Source organism: Megalopta genalis, unplaced genomic scaffold (genome assembly GCF_051020955.1).
Source record: "Megalopta genalis isolate 19385.01 unplaced genomic scaffold, iyMegGena1_principal scaffold0050, whole genome shotgun sequence".
Taxonomy (NCBI): domain Eukaryota; kingdom Metazoa; phylum Arthropoda; class Insecta; order Hymenoptera; family Halictidae; genus Megalopta; species Megalopta genalis.
Window position 1 is genome coordinate 930,383 of NW_027476119.1, and position 18,352 is coordinate 948,734.

General features: G+C 40.8%; 1 protein-coding gene across 3 annotated transcripts in view; it reads left to right on the forward strand.

Moving 5' to 3' along the window:
* kay (transcription factor kayak) overlaps nt 1–18,352 on the forward strand; it is a 59,094-nt gene that overhangs the window by 35,561 nt on the left and 5,181 nt on the right. The window contains exon 1 of one of the 3 annotated variants that reach the window (XM_033481385.2): nt 5,100–5,601. The exons of the other annotated variants lie outside the window; for them this stretch is intronic. Coding sequence (XP_033337276.1) covers nt 5,533–5,601 — 69 coding nt within the window. The 5' untranslated portion in view covers nt 5,100–5,532. Of the gene's footprint in view, nt 1–5,099; nt 5,602–18,352 lie in introns of those variants that run through there. 3 annotated transcript variants of the gene reach the window in all.

Sequence of the window (18,352 nt, forward strand, 5' to 3'; positions counted from 1 at the left end):
TCGACGAAAATTATTGTATCACGAGATTAAAATAATGATGACGTTGATAATCATATTAACTGTCCCCTAGTACATTGTCAATTTGTAAACTCCATAAACGCACGAGAGTCCACAGTCTAATTACCCGTCTCGAGTGGCCGTGGGCTTTTTCTTCGAAAAGCAGCAAGAAGCCTGCATAAAGAATCGGCAGCATAAATAAATCGCTCTATAAGATCGATGCAGAAATAATAACGGAGTAGAGGAATCGGCGGCTTTCGTTATCAAATTCGCTGACACGATCGCAGAAGGAATTTTCAGGATCTGTTCGAGGTACAATTAGAGAGATCACGTTCGTGTTCTTTCGACGGAAGATTCGGGTAAAAACGTTTCTTCGGCAAACGATCTTTATTCATGAGCAACGCAACGTGGACGGATCCGCCTCCCGGTCACGGTTGTTCGGTGTTGAAAAATTCCACGGCTGTTAGAACACCGTCGATTGTTTATTGTAATCTGACAGCCACATGTTTTCGTATCGCGGCGAACAGATAAGCTGGTTTTGAATGTCCATCTCGTGTTGTACGAGCAGAGCGCGGCGGGATCGCTGCCGCCTCTGCTGGTTTCGTTCTCGAATGACGCAAAAGAGAACAGGTTTTCCGTCGGCATTCCAATTATCGCTGTTTTCCACCGTGTCACGAAACTTGCGTCAAAATACTCCCGCTTAAATAATTAATCGGCTCGTGCTCACGCGCACGCGTCGCTAATCGATCGCAGCGGAAGAAAAACAAAAGGAAAAATAGAATGCATGCGTCCGCCGCGGTAATTGCCGCGATCTTCGACGCGATGGCCACTGCTCCAGCTGCGCGTGATCCAACACGGAAGATCTCGTCGAGAATATGCGGCTTGTGCGATTTGGAAAATTTTGTAAACAGAACCACACATCGGTATGCGAAACGAACGTGTTGTTTATTCGTTTTTGTTGTGTTAATAATTTAATCATGCAGTAATTATTTAATAAGTTGTTTAAATACAGTCTCGTTATTTCTATAAAGTTATGCGAAATTGTCATTTATTAGTTACTTACTGGTATGTCCAGTTTCCATAAACATATATTTTGGTCAACGAAAGAACTAATTGAATATCAACGTTTAAAGGATTGTCTCGTTAGAGAACACAGTGCTTGAACGGTTATAATTTTGCATACCTCGAACATTTAAAAAATAAGTTAATACAAATTTACCCTCCAAATTAATCCTCTCTTTCGTAGCTCGTACTCACCTTCTAGGACTCCAAATTAATTCTTTCGTACATCATATTTATCTTTCTGTACTCCGAATGAATTCCTTTACAGATCGCATTCGCTTTATTGCAAATAAAATTCTTGTATTTCCAATCATGTATTTGTAATAAAGTTCGTATTGCAATCTGTATTACTTTATAAATAAGCATATAGATACATGTCAAATTTAAAAATTGAACGAAAGGCGATCAATTCTGATATGTGAAAGTTTGTTTAAAAAAAAAGTGAATCTAATTTGAAAAACGACGAATAAAACTTGTAAAAGGGTCGATTCGACTAGCGTACGATTTCGGGATCTTGTCGCATCAGCGACGAGAGTAAAGAAGGAAGCCACATCCTGGAAATGCTCAGATAAACAACAAAGCCGTCGAGCTTCCGTGGGCCGACACATTTACGAATCCCGCGGCAACGAGATTACTCAACGGTCAAAATTTCTGTTGACATATTTTATCGAGAATTTTTCAAGATCGAAACGCCGCTTCGGTCGGCTTCTGCGAAACTAGAAGAGCTGTGGCACTACTGGCAAGTCTCCAAAAGCGACGAATCGCGGGGAAGCCGGCGGCGTCGACGACAAACGACGCTCCACAGGTGTTTAAACTTAGAACGCGGGCTAATTAAGATCCTCCAGGCGAACGGACGCGCAATTGGGAATTCACGGATGCCACCGGAAAAACCATTGCTCGCGAATAAACTCGACCGACCAGGGTTCTGGATGTTCGAGCTTAGGCCCGCTACGTTTTACGCGGTCCTCAAATAGCTGTTGCTTTCTTCTTCTCATTTTGTCGTTGAATTCTGCACCGCCAATGGATAAGATTCTAACTTTATAATAATAGAAACGTTTGCACTTACACACTCGGTAGGAAAAGTGGGCGTATACCTTTTAAAATGAAATAACTTTTTCGAAATTCGATCAAATTTTCAACAAACTGCAATTCTTGCAGAAATTCTTTTGCATATTGTCCAATAACTTAGTGCTTGTAACATCTCAAAACAATTCAAGAGAGTTGTTTGAAATAACGAAAGTAACCTTATAATTTGAATAAGATGAACCTTATGACATTTTTAATTTTGTAATATTAACATAATCTTATTATCATATAATTGCATCAATGAAAAAAAAAAAATTCTAAGGTATTATTTATTATTATTATTATTAGAGACTATATAAATAAAATAAATACGGAATCAGAATTGTGTAGGAATACGTGTATTCGATGCAAATTAACAATATAAACACCAAACTAATTACATAACATAAAACGACATAAACATATTAATTAATTTGAAAGTGATAAAATGGCAGATGCGACAGTCCGACACGATTCGCAACAGACGATTGATAGCATCGTGACGATTTTCCAATTAAAAATGTATACTGTCTCTAAAGTTTGTAAAATCGCGATGATCATTACGACCCTGATAGATTCAGCGTTAACACCTAATGCACACGTGAAAATACGTCTCCAGAAGAGGACAATTATGATATGCGAATGACGTAACAATTCTCTAAATCTAAAACACATTCCGCACGCCGAGAACAATTTTTTGTTTTCCCCCGGAGCGAGTAAGTAGAAGACATTAATCGAATTAAATTGGACTGGACCCGGGATTCCGCGTGCATCCGCGACAACTGTTAGGCGAATAATTTCTTCCGCGCAGACAGCGTCAGGCGATTCGTGTTTTCACAGCTAGTAAAGACATCGGCGCATTAATATAAATCTTCGTCGCGGATAAATCGGCGGCCCGCGCCGAGCCCGTGGAACTTCTCGGACCGTTACGCGATTCCAAAAGAATGTTGCTCTCGTCGAGCCGGAACAATGGAGAAAGTTGTAAAGACAACAGCCCCTTTCTTATCTGCCCGACTGCAAACCTCATGGGTGACCCGTCGGCCGCGTTAAATATCCCGAACTCGCCTCGGACGCTCGCATAATCGTAAAACGCGGCCGTTCGAGACACGCTTGGCGATGAAATTCTCGATTGACACCGGAATCCGAACTGCGGTTCATAGATGACTGCTTTATCAACCCAGAGGTTCGGATCCAAGCTGTAACGATCGACGCGAGATTGCAAAAATCGTGGCAGAATTATTTCGCGAATTCGAATCTGATTTTTAGTTCGTCGAAGTGGTTCGGTTCCCATAGATCAGTTTCCGCGAACTAGTTCGTAGAAATGTAGATTGGCGTCAACTGTCAACGTCGCAGTCCTATCGCATTAGATCGCTTCAGTTTGATCATCGAGTCACGATATTAATAATATTGCGAGGTTTATGTTATAGTGATTCACTGGAATCAACTGCACGGCAATAAAAGTGCTAATTCAGAGACATATTTATGCGTCCGGTGGGTTTATCTCGTAGTTAGTTATCTCGTTCGTCTTGTAAATGGTACTTCACTCTGCAACTTTATTTCCACATGTTGCTGCTCGGCGATATTGAACAAAAATTAAGGTTAAATTATTCAGTGTTTCCCGACACTTTGTGCGATTCGCAAGTGTATTCTTCGCTGAGAAATATCTCAACGCTTGTGCGGCGTACATTTTTGACAATTTAACTGTGCGCGCTTAGCATCATTTGTCATTTTATTATTTCATCGGAATATTTGTTAAGACATTGCTTCTGTATACGTTACTTTTTTTTTCTACCAACCGTATTAATGCAACGTGTAATAATTTAAATTAATTGTCAGAGATACTGAAAGAATAATATTAATTCTCCGGGTCCATATAGACCCGATCACCGCCGTCCGAGATAACAGATACTTAACATCCGAAAAATACCTTTCATCCGTTAATTACAAAAGTCCCATTTTTGTTTACTTGACAACGAAGTTGGAGAGTAATCGATTATTTTGTGATTACTTGTATAATTGAGATTACGAAAAGTGATCATGGTGATCATGATTAGATTTGGTAATTTGAAAGTGATAATAAGGCCTAAATAAAAAAAATCTTCCGTTGAGTAATGACCAGACCGAGCGGATCTTCATGCAAAATAAAGATTCTCTAAATCATTTTTAATCGGTAGAAATCACATAGAAATATCCTTCTTTCTTAAACAATTTCTGTAAGATCAATTTAAATACATTTTGACATCCTTGAATTCTTATAGTTCTCTTACCGTTTCAAATAACACCGATCAGTTTTTGTCATAAATCCATCAAATCCGCAGTCCAGTACTTACACGCATGCAGGTTTTCTTTTTAAACTATTCAGAATTATTATTAACAAACGTAATACCGTTCAGTAAATCATAATAAAAAGAAAAGTGACCATTACATGACTGATGCTCTGTGAATCATGATCAACGAGCACATTTGCTTCGACTACTTAAGTTGTTCATTAATCATGAATACTAGATTACGTAGTAATTGTAATCATTAATCGTGAACATGATTTCACGTTAGTCATAATCGGTAATCATTAATCAGATTACTTTTTGCCCAACTCCTCCGTTCGGCAAGCAGCGACTAAAGTTGAAGAATAAATTGACTGTTTCGAGAGAAAAGGAAGCGAGCAATTTTTCGAGTGCTTGTAAAAAAATGGCGAAAAGGTCAATGTGCCATGCGAGCAATTGAACGGGGGCGCGGAAATCTCTCCCACCTTTTTCAACCGCTGACTGTTTCTCTCTCTCTCTCTCTCTCTCTCTCTCTCTCTCTCTCTCTCTCTCTCTCTGCGTCGTTTCTCCGTCTCGCGGTTCTCTCTCTCTCTCTCTCTCTCTCTCTCTCTCTCTCTCTCTCTCTCTGTCAAGCGCACATACTCGAAATTCGAAGGTTATTTTTAGATTAGGTTTCCTCGTCGCGTATGGCCACGAAGAGCAGCGCAGCGACGTCGAGAGAGGCTCAGTGTAAGAGAGGCGTCGGTGGAGGACGCAGTGGTGACGAACTCTTTCGAAAAGTGAGAAGAAGACGAAGACTAAGGCGAAGAAGACGAGATCGCGCGCGCGACGGAAGAGAATCGAGAGAGCGGAGAGAAAGAGACGATAAGATAGGGGAGGGGAGGCGCACACCGACGTCACGAACGATCCTCTCACGAACGAACGATCGACTGAAATTACTGTTTTCATATCTCAACCCCGTACCTGTCCCCCTACATCCCCACGAAACCATCAGACACTCGTCCACCCTTCTACACCATTTCTTTCCCCCTCCCCCGAATCACACTCGAGTACCCAACCCAAAACACTGTCCCGCTTTCCCTTCATTGTTTACTTTCAATCGACCACGAAACGAACACTGAACGAATAACCGACACCTCGAGCTATGGCAGCCACCGCCATGGATCCAGTCGACATTGCGAATATCCTCGCGCAGGAACTGCTTTATCAGCAGGTAAATCGTGTATCACGTTCGCGATTTCCGGCTATTAACCCTTCGTTGCATGAATTTTTATGACCAGTTAAAACAAATACATTTTGCCGTCACTGCGCTTAAACGATAACATGTGAAGAAAGTAAACGAGAAAAAAACATGGAGAACAATAATATTATTTTACGATTTTGATGACCGTTCCCATGCGGGAACAAATACAACAAAAAATATTTCGACCACACAATAAATTGATGCTATATAAATAAAAAAATCACGCTTCAATCGGCAGAACGGTAAGATGGTAATGAATAGTTGACAAGCAATTCTAGTCAATTGTGTCTATGTCTAGCCAATGTTAATTACTAATTAATTACTGAACTACCAGCGGCATCTGTCGGTGCTGATCATAAGTACGATTTGGCACCAGCATACGCTTAAAATTTTCAATTTTATTCGGCTCTTTAAACTATAGAACTTTTGAAATTAAGTTCCCAATCGGGAACGGTATGCGATAAAGGGTTACAAACCCTTGGAAACCAGAAGACGCATCGGACAACCCCGTAATCGTCGATGCTTAGGACTTTTCGGATCTTTATCCATTGATCTATTTGATCGTAGTTTTAAAGGAACATCGCCTAGTTGCTCTCGTTTTGTCCTAATTGAACGGCTACCAATTTTAATTAATCATCGACAACTGCGCTGGCAGACGATGTTTTCAAAACGCTCGGTCGAAATGAACTCGAGAACCGTGGGCCGAGAAATGTTCCCGTATAAATGGACGGCACAGAAGCCAATCAGCGGCAAGTTCATTAACCTTAACATTAAAGAGAAGTAAGGATTTTGTAAATTAACTGTAAAAAGGATAACAGCGCCGCTGATAATGCGAAGCCGAATTTTTATTATGATCAAATAAAAAAAGAAATTAATATTTGATCGTTTTATTGAAATCTTTCTATTTTTATCTCTATTATAATTTTTTTTATTTCGTTTAAGTCATTTCGTTGTCGCTATAAGCGTTGCTGTCTATCGTTTATTTACGAAGAAAAGGACTATATTGATTTATCGATCGAAAGGTGTTATGATAATAAAGGTGCGACCATGTAACATATTTCCAGAGAAAAGTGGAGTTACACCGAGCGGCTTCTAAACCGGCTAAAATAGACACCTAATCAACTTCTCGCAGATTTTTGCTGCCGGTATAGATGCGTGAATATCCTCGGTGTAACGATGAATTTTCGTGGATCAAGAATTTTGCCGTCTGTTTCTTTGAGAAATGGCTTCAATTTTTGCTCGCGCGTGTTATATCTTTCGAAAATAGCGTTCCCAAAATGCAGCAACAACACGGCGAAGCGGCGAAACCAGAAGGATACCCTGTTTCTGTTTACCGGCTGCCGAACGGACCCGTCATTACGCAGAAGTTAGAACAGCTGCGCGATTTATTTCGAAAGCAAGTAGTATTTTCTGCTTTCTAGCAACAAATAAATCCCGGTATTAAGTGCTCCGACGGCGCTTATGGTCGCGTGGCCATTGGCGGAAGTATAGAATGTTCTGCAGCTGATCTCGAATGATTAACGCTGACGGATTTCGAAGCTGAACTACAAAGGAAACGGAATATCGCTCGGAACGATTCGGTGTGACAGAGAATCGATGCCGATCGTGATTCGATTAAACGGCACGAGCGTCAGCGCGCAAAGCAGTTCGACGTGAATCGCGAAACGTTTTCGGGGCCCGCGAAAAAAAATGGCGGCGTGAAAGTGGTCCGTTTAAATTTAGAAAGTCGCCTTAGAATATCGTCGGGCACGCTTCTAAATTCGATTTTACTCTCTCGAAAGGGGGGGAAGAGGGAGGCTGACGCGACAGGGCTTGACGGATCGCGTTCAATCGTATTGTGCTCGGCACAATGTAGCCTTCTGTCCGAAGAAAACAGTACAAAGGACTTTGAGGAGGATCGAAAGCGATCGTCTAAAATAAACACACCACTTGGCAGCCATTCGATGCGCTGTTCCATTCAATGGACCATTAGTCGAATCAGCGAATTAACGCTCTGGCATCGTCGATTGGACGGATGCGCTCTTTTCACGATTCCTCATTCAACCACAGTCGTTGGACACCTTCTAAAACGGAATAACTTCTATGAAAGTGGATCAACCGATTGGAATTTTTTTAAGACATTGGACGCACCGGTTTACCGAGTAATGTGTAAATAATGTGGCAAAAATAGACAAGCAGTAATTGACAAACAAGATACGACAGTTACGTTTTTTCAACATTTTTATCAGAGCCTAGTAGTGAAAATTTTAACGATATATTTCGTCGAAATCGGTCGACGCAAAGACAAGCGACAGGTTTTGGAATATGACAAAAACGTTTGATTTCTGACAGTTTCTGGTCGAATGTATTTAATTGTCTGTAGTTCTTAACAACCTCTACCGAGATTCTAACAATATTTTCAGTATGCATATAAGTTATCGAGACGTAATCAGTGCATTACTTAAATTTTAAATAAATCTCATAAATAAATTTTAAATAATTCTCAATAAAATTCAAATCGTTCGGAGTGAAATTTTCGAAAAGTATATCGGACCGAGGATGTTCGATTTACGCGTATCTTTTGTTCCGGGTAGTTGGATGTTCCTACCATCTTTTTTACATCGACAATTTGTTCGTAGTCCTATCGATTTTTCAGTCTTATCGCCAATCTTTTGAAAACCAAGCGTATTCGATAGAACCCAGCTGGAATTGTGGTGTCTCGGTCTCTTCGAGCGCCATCGGAGACACAAAGCAGCGGAATAGAATATGGCGGACACAGCGATTGTATACACACCGATGAACTTGATGGAGAAAGTCTATTCGACGCAAGAATCCTCGTTATTGAGCCTTGTTAAACACATGCGGGAGCATTATTGCGACGCGGACCAGCGAGAATTGTGCAATATTGTGCAATGACGTTAGTTCCACCCGCTTCAGCTGAAACAAACAAATTCGAAACCAACGCCGCTCGAAAATGCTTGCCGACGGGAAAACACTACTTGCCTGTTTTCTTCCTTCGTTACAGTCTCTGGCGGAGAACAGAAAAGTCAAGTTGCTTAATTATTGGAATAACAATGTGTTATATCGGTTTACCATCCTTGATTTTATTTAATTCAATCCGATAGGGCCCGGTAAAAGAAGCCAGACCGTGAGAGAATGAAAAAGATATAGGGATTCGCGACGCTCGCAAAGGATCGCTCTGCGACCAATTAAGCGCCTGATTAGAATTATTTTATCGTCTTCGCTTTCGAGGCAAGTCTCTCTCTCTCTCTCTCTTTCTATTTGTATGTGTGTGTCCGAGAAATCTATTTTTCGCGGTGTAAGGTTACGTGCACGTGCGGTCGAGGGAGGTCTGGTTGGTGGTTCGCCCCTCCCCCGCATTAGATTCGTTTCGCAGTGTATCCCGAAGGTTTCTTCCCGCGAAAACGGTTTCTTCCGCGACCGCCGAGAAAACGCGGTCGCTCGTTATCCGGCCGGGCGTGTTTCGCAACGATTTTCTGGTTGTCGATAGCCGCCCTTTGTCCGCGCTATACTCGGGCCCAGGACAGATTAAAACAGCAAACGCATTTATTTATAGCCGCAGCGAGTCCGTGTGCGAGAGCCTGTGCGCTCCGACATGCGTAGTCGCGCGCGGGAGCACGCCGCTCGCTCGAATGTCGCGAGCAAAGCGAGAGACGAGGAGAAGACCGACTGCATCGCGAAACGGAAAATGATGCGTGCCAACGGCGTCGGACTTTGGGAGAAAAAACCGAGGCCCCGCGTCGCCGCGAAATTCGGGCTCCACAGCTGTGGAAACACGGACCGGCGCGGCGCGGGCGCGGCGCGGCCCGGTCGAGCGAGCTAAGCGAATTAATGATGCGGCGGAAAAATGAAACAGAAGGAGATAAGGGTTTAATGCACCGGCGATCGTGAACGTGCTTAGCCCTGCCGTATCGCGCGCTATTTTTGACCAGCTTCGCACGGGCAAAATCTTTTTCGTTTACGACATTCTGCCGGGGCAAACTGGCTTGCGGGTTTCTGCGTCTGACTTCGAGTCGGCGATACTACTTTGGCGCCATTTTCTGCTCGACGTCGCACAGCGCGTTGAGTTAACGAGGGTTAGGGACAAATTTCGTAACTCCTAAACTACACGATTGAAATCGTTCTAAACCTTAATCTGTTTCAAACGGAATAAGGAAATGCACTAATCGATGAAGAGAAACTGAATTATTTGTTGAACAAACAACTTGCCGGTCATTTTTACCGTTGCGATTAATCGTTAGTGACGAATCATTGATAGAAACACCTTTTTACAACTTTATTCGAAGCTCCTGAAAAACTGAAAGAAATACATTGTGTCCGAATCATTTGAACTTGAAGAGTTAAATCGAATATCTGTATTTTTTGATGTATTACTTTATTATTGTTGCTACATTGACTTTATATGAATTATTATAAATATATACATGAATAATGAAACTGATTTTAACATAAAGTTCGATGATTCTAAAAATAGTATACACGGAATCAGGAAGGTACTTTTTAGGACTTTTTTTTTTAAAATCTCTTTAAAGTCAACAAATACAATCGAACCTCGATAACTGAATTTCTTTAACTCAAAAACCGCTATAAGGCGAAAATTTTGTTCATTCCCTTTCATGTAACTATGACATTATTCGCGCATATATTAATATGAATCAGTATATATATATATACCTAATTACACAATTCCAGTCGTACGTCGGGTCAGGCTCGGCATTTACTTTTACATAAATAGTTACTTATTTTGCTGAAAAAAAAAATATATTTTATATATGTATATATATATATATATATATATATATATATATATATACTTATACTTGAGAATATTCATCTTTTTCAATTCAACACCAATGGACAAACAATGAAAACGCGGAACGAATAAATATTTTTGCTTACGTAAATTTCTTAATTGCTTTCTGTTCGCTTGGTTCAGTGTGTCTAATATTAATTTCTCCGAGTTTACCCAATAAAATAAATGAAGTACTCTGTTCGACGTAGCTGACAGCTTATCGCGGAACTTTGAGTGGCCGATTATGCCACTTCACATTTTCTTCCATTCTCTTGATTATCTCCGATTTTTCCTATCGCGCTGCGCGATCGACCTTGCGGCCGCCGCGATCGCTTTCGAAAGATCTCTCGATTCCCAACGATAATTGGAATACATACAGCGCTCGCAGCGTCGATGATCTTACGGCGTTGATCAACGCGACGACACCCCGCTGCCTTCGCCGGCGCAGAATTTCGCTCATTCGATCGGGAAAATGAGGAATTCTTGATTTATTAACGCGCCTCCCGCGATTCGAAAAATTGCTTCATACACGAGCATTATGGAATGCTGCGCATACCATGCATCCTGTCGAGATTAATGATACCGGCGTGCTACGGGCGCAAGAAATGAGACGTGCGTATGTACGGCTACTTACAGAAACCGCATGCATGCCTTTTTTTCCTCGACAGTCGGGGTCAATGCGTGCAAACTGCGACTGCGGCGGCATTGCATCGTTACACCGCTGCTCCTTGAAAACTATGTTTATGCTGCTTCGGAAAACATACCACGCGATAGAAGCGTCAAAAATCAAAAGTGGAATAACGTAAGCATTGTTAAAAGTTTCATCATTTTTAAACCGATAGGATTTTTAGATCATTCGATAACAAAAATAAAACGCCTATCCAGCTTATCTAAACCGAGATAGCGGACTGCAGATTTTTGCGATAAATATCTTGATGAATTTTTCAATTTTGAAACGTTTCTAGTATTTTTTGTTGGTTGTCGACGGCTTCGCTTGCGAATTTCACCGGATTCCCTAAGAAAATAAACACTTGATACCTTGAAACTCTAATGTTTAGAGTTTATGTTCGACTGTGTTCAAGCGAGTGTGTTTTCGTGAGAATTTGTTGAAAAGAATGATGAAAATATAGCGTTCGAAATGGCCAAGGTCGATAAGTAGCTGCCGAACCCTTGGGAAACGTATAGACGTATTCCAGGAATTTAGAGTTTCGCAGGAAGCGTGTAACAAAGTCGGTTTGGCGGCTCAAGGACTCCGGGCTCGTGGCTTTCACTTCAGGATGGGAAACAAATCTCCGACACTTCTAATAGCAGTGAAGAAGGTCGTCAGTAATTCGATAACTTGCGTGCTACTCGACATCCTAAACTCGGTATATGGATGCAAGAATGTGTAAAACGGAACAGGATTACAATTTTTCTTATATTGATATCAAAGAGTTCCTTCCTCGTCGCGAGGCTTTTGAGGCAGAAGTAGAAACGAATAGTCATAGTCAGACGTACTAGCCAGTTTCTATCGGCGTCTTCACTCCATTTGCTTCTACACTTCAAATCAGTGTTCATCGTTTTATCGTGTTTCATTCTATGGCGTTGTATATTTTGTTTACGCTAAAAACCGACTTGAAAATCATTTGAATATGATTTGATATAAATTCGCGTTTCAAGTGTCTATTAATTTTAACAAAATATTTAAAATTTTGTAAATTTAGCTTTCTTTTTCAAACTTGTACAAAATATTTAGAACACGAATTCCACGTTGTCCGCGGTTGAAGAGTCAATCATAACCATATAACCGTTTTGAGATGTTGAAACAATTTAAAAATGTGGAACGGAAGGTTTCCATTAAATGATTTCCAAGTTTAACAATTGGCATGGACAATACTTTTAGGCGCGAATAAGATATACAACGCAACGAAATGGAATAAAATAGGCAATAAAATACCAAACAGTGATTAAAATTTTTTTTATTTTCTTTCGTTCCTCTCTTTTACGTCCTGTACAATCTAATTGCAAAGAAAATTAGTCCGCGATTTCGTATCGAAAAATCAAAAACTCGCCCGCGTTTAATACAAATTTGTTGCAGATTTTCAGGCAAAATTGATTCCTTGAACCGAGGTAAAACAAAAAGTTCCGTTCGCAAAAGTTTTCGACAGTGGGCAACATTTCGTTGATTTAAAAACAAAAAAAAACAGTTTCCTACGGAAAGGAAGCTTTCGCGAGCTTAATTGTTCAGGACTGCGCGGAAGTTGCATTCGCGAGGCCGGATCCCTGGAGCCATTGTTATGCAAAATTCAGGTAGCTGCGCGTAAAATGAGCCGGCTCGTCTCCGGACATGCCGTGACGCGTTCCTCGGGAAGGCATCGACTTGTCGGAACCTGCGCAGACACGTCCGGACAAAAATGTTAGAGTTCAGCCGTCGCCGTGTCGTATCCCCGACGTCCTCGGTCGACGATGCGTCGTAAGGTGAACGGCCCGTCGGTCAACGAATCTGTATAATAATCGCGGTCTCGTGACTGCCATCGAAAAAAGAAGAACAGACAGTGCTGACGCTTCCTTTTTCTTTTTAATCGGCCGCCGCCTACGAGACTTGAACCTCCTGAACTTAGAACGTGTCCTTTTACTGTTTGCTCGACGATATAGTCTCGTTGCGTGCTGCAATCGTTTCGATGCTGCGTGGACAATTTTTTGACATCGATGCATCAAATTATTTGCTCAGATTTAAACATTAACTTTCATTCTAATCTAATTATATCTTCCTCATTTTATTAGGAATCTTATATTCGAAACATTGATCGAGTAAAATTTCATTCGAACAATTTATTCGAAGGATATATTCGAAATGTTATTCGAAGAAAGATTATACATTATTAGGAATAACATTTTGATTTGTACATTTATTCAGATCCAACGTGTTAGTTATTATTACGGATGCGTTTATTAAATAAAACTTTATTCGAATAATTTACTATATTTGAAATGCCATTCGGATAAAATTCTACTCGAATGCCCAATTCTGTCGCGAAAGATCCTCGGCAAAGAACGCTGAGGTCAGCTCGACTTCCACTCCCGCAAGAACAATCTAGCACAATACAATTTTCCGCATCAACATTCGCAGTGAAATCAACCTTTGACATTATCCGAGGAGCTCGTAAACCGTTATCTAAAATTTCAAACATTGGTAAACAAAACTCGGCACAGAATCGCCCGCCCAATTTCTACTGCGCAAACAGAGGCGGTGCTTTTTATCCGAGTCGAAGAACAGGATGAGAAGCGGATTAATATCGTGGGGTCGGGCGATCGGTTCCCGATATTTCCGTGGCTGATTAAAAGCCCGAGCCCGAGCGGAGCCCGAGGTCCTTGGACGACAATCTTCCAGCGCAAACAGAGACCGCCATCGAGACCCTAAGCACAAACAAAATCCGTTTCTTTTTTCCGGAAAGGGTAACCGTCGATAGCCACACCTTTGTCGACCGAAGCCAGTCTTCCACGGCCCGATACCAGGCCGCATAGGAAGTACGCGCGGCCCGATAGGGGCCCGTGAGCGCGACGGCAAACACCGCGCCCCCGCACCGTACCCAAAATTTAATATCCGCGGCCCCGGGTGTAATCGGCGCAATAACGGAATTGCTTTCTCGGTATTGGCGCGGCTATAAATTTCGGCCTGTGCCAAATCGAGACGCCGCGCAGGGCAAAGACAGCTTCCAAGTACCATATTACCTGATTTATAAGCGCGAACGGTGCCGCCATCATTCGAGGCTGCAATAAATTGCGGTTAACTCGTCTCGAAGGTCGAGACGATGGATTAACCCCTTTGGGACACGGGCACCTCGGCGAGCGAAAAATTTTGGCTTTCGAAAGACATTAATAATCGGGACGGGAACATTGTTCCTCCTCGATCTCACGATTCCAGAGTTTTTTAACAATAAACTGACGGTCTTTCGGTGTTCCCGACAAGCATGACTTTACCGATTGTCGAATCGTGATTTCGTTCGAAGAACAAATGTCGGAAATTGGAGGCGTCAAATCCCAATGTTCCTATGGTAAAATGTTAGTAACCAAACGCAATTTCTAATTTTATATTAACTTAACTTATACCGAATATATCAAGCTTTTTATTAAAACTGAGACGTAATGTTTATTACAAAAATCAATGCACTTCGAACTCGTGCCACTTGCGAAATATCCATAAGTTGTCTTTAATACTGTAGCACCTTTAACACTTTGACTTTATTTAATCAAATTACAATTATAAAATTAAGTTGTATCACATCAGTTACATTTTCAATACTCTCATGTTTTTTATGGATTCTAATGAAATTTGGAAGATGTAATAGATTAGCGTAAAAATGAATTTTGAAATCTGTGAAAATACTTGCATCACCCCCACGTACGGATGATACGACAGTCGAAGTGACAATAACGAAGTATCCAACTTTTTTATATAAAATGTTTGCTATCTTCAAATTGATTTTTAAGAAATGTATGTTTTTTAAACGATTTTTGTATATTACTTTCGGATATATTAAATCTTACGATGACATCGAATTCAATTGTTCATTATTTACGAAATATCATGTACTTCTTTTTTCTGCAAATTTTCTTTAAAGAAATATCCGGGTATTTAGGCGGAAAGTGGATTAGTTTAGAACTTATTAATTTTTCCCCGAATATAAGCTGCGTGTCGTAGACGCGTATGTGCCCCCCCCCCCCCCCCTCTCCACACGTAATAATGTGATTATATTGCTAGAATTGTATTTTCTAGAATTCCTTTATCATCATTGATTTATTGGAAGGTGTCGATAACAAGATACGTTATTGTATTTCGAATGAACGATTGCTATCTCTAATACTTCACCTTTTTACTTTACACTTTCAACAAACAAATTATATTTCACTTATAACAGAATTGGGGAATGATGAGAGCTAACTTATACTTATTTTTGTAAACGTAATAATAATTAATTTATTTCTCATAATTTCAGACACGACTACCATCGTATAACATTTTATGAAAAGATAATTGTAATAAGTCTGTGTATTTTAAATGCTTACGCGAAAATGACTAGCTTCCGATTTTTTATTTCACAGTTACTGAAATCATAGAAACGTTTCTATAAGAAACTTTTCGATAAACTTATTTACTGGAACATACATTATAATAGAAATCATACGAAGTTCGAGTAAATCCAATCTTATCATTGTTATAAGACAATGTAAATGAAAAGAAACATGCTTCAATAAAGATCTGCAGTATACAAGTAATAAAACGATTTCTTATTACGTATTACCACCTCGACTGCCGCGTCATCCATATACGTGTGACAGAGTTATTTGCTCATACATAATTTGTACATTAATTTATAAGCGCTGATCCATTATCCGAATTTCTAGTACCGAGAACGTGAGAACGTTGAAAAAGTAATTGACGTCGAACGCAACTTTCAAACTATAAAATATCATTGAATAAAATACTTTAACTTTGTGAAATTTTTAAAATTGCCAACGTAGCAGTCGAAGTGCTAAAGAATGATTTAAAAAAAAAGAAAAAGGAAAGAAAATGTATTCCCATGAGTTACGGTCGCGATGACGGAACGTCGCGTTATTTTGAAAGTCGAGGAATCCGCCGGGACCCGGGCACCCGAATTCCAGAAACCGGTGTCCGCGGGCGTGTAACGATTCGGTAACGCCTAAGTTTATCGCTCTGGACATTCTTGAACTTGTAGCTCGCACGGCAGTATCGGCTGGGTGAGCCGCGAACTTTGTGGGTGGGTGATTACTCTCTCTCGGTTGATGCCGTGGCCGTCGTTCGGCGGCGCACCGAGTAATTTTAGCGATGACACTCGGCCAGATGCGGGGTCCCGCGATTATGCACAGTAATTCCGCGTTAAAAATATCCCGATAATAAATTTTCGTCCAAAAGCGGGAATGAGTACCACCTGGGGGTCACCGAAGATTCCATTTGCACGAAGTCATCGCCTGTGCAACAACCGCTGCAGAAGAAAGTCTGTTTGTGTGGCCGAGGTGGCCCACCAAACAATAATACATAACGACGTTTCGTTTTATAAAACGATGCAAATCATCCGTTACGTGTTTGCACACGCTTCTCCGTTTTAATCTTCGAACTTCGTCTGAGTCTCTTTTGTAATCGTTCCCGAAAAAGAATCGTTCGTTTTCAGTAAATCGTTCATCTTCCTGCGGTATTGATAAATAGTTGGCAATCGAGAAATATGGCGGTACGATTCGAAAGATTTCAAACATTCGATAAATATATCAACTTTCATGCGCGCCACTTGTGCAGTCGGATTCTTCGATAAACCTCGAAAGCTATGCCGTTTTTCACAGTTCGTTACACATCATTAAAATGTAAACCTACCAAATGGATTGTAGTTATTCAACTGTGAAAACCAATACAGGTTTTGCCCTCCAAATTAATCTTTTTGTTGATCATATTCTCTTTGTTGCGCCCGAAACCAATCCTTTTGTAGGCGGTATTCGGCTAATTGCGAATTAAATTCATTTATTTGTAATTACTTGTACTAAAAATTATATTAAACTTAAAAATTGAATAAAAATAACGTCAACTTCGATGTGCGAAGGTGTTAATTCGATTTTCAGGTTTTATCCATCTTTTTGCAAATCAAATCCACCCTTTTACACATCAAAGTTGACTTGTCTCTTATTCATTTTTTTTTCAATTTAATATGAATTTTATTACAAATAATTACGAATAAGAGTATTTCATTTGTCAAAGGGAGAATTACATTTGTAAAAAGGTGAACGAGACCTGTAAAAGGACTCTAATTCTTAGTGCAAAACCTGCAAAACATTTACTGCCGCGTGCACTCTAAGCGCTCGTTACTCCGGCGTTAATCCTAATTACTGAAAAGCGATTTAAGAAGCTGTAATTTGCATAGAGATCCACAGTCCAACGATCAATCTTGGGACCGACGGATCGACCTTCGTTAACGATCCGAGCACGGATCGTAATTTTAGAAATGATAGCGCTAGGCCGTGCCGTCGCGGTGCTCGAACGCTTGTATCTCTCTGTGTCGTTGTCTCTTCTCCTTATGAGAACGAAGGACGCCTGTTCTCTCCTTCCTGCGTCCTTTTGTGCTTTCTGGGAAACGTGTGGTGTCGGCTTGTGTGTAATACGTCGCGGTTGTCCCCGTCCGCCGATTGGTCGCCGCGATAATGGCGAACGCGAGGCTCCGTCGCTACGTGAGTTGCGACTCGAGCCGAGTCATTAATATCGTCGTATCTCGTTGAACGTGTGCGCACACTTTCGTTCCCGTCGATGAAATCCGTCTGGTGACTGACAATCGGTTTTTCTATCATGTCCCGGCGTGACATCGGACGCGCACCCGCTCGAATGCGACGACCGTTTACATCGCTAATTCACTTTCGCCCGTATGTGGACTGTGATATCCAGTTTTGAATAACGAGCCTCTCGAATACGAACTTATCTTCCTACACGGGGCCCCAACGTATTCGGAGCAAAATACTATAAAATACTTTGACAAAACATACTTCTCGTTCTGGTTTACCGTTTACGAGCGAGGATTTCTTAACTCCTTGAATGATCCACGAAATTCAGGAGTCTAATCTAAAAATTGCCTATCTTTATTCTGTGTTATTAAATGATTCGTCGAGAAACGTATTTTTCTTTATTTAATGAAAAATTCAGAAATGGGTAAATTAAATGGCGTACCAGATATTTTATTCGGACACGATCTAATTTTTAATAAATATTATTGACCAAGATACGTACCGAGAATATTTTCCTCGGTGATCTAGATTGTGCATCAAAGCCTTAATTAATGGGAAAAATCATGTCGACATTCGTCCTGAAAGGGTTGAGCCCCGTTGAATCTCTTAGTTCTGTTTGATCGAACATATCAAAGAACATCTCAAGGATCAAGCGTAGATACTCTGTAG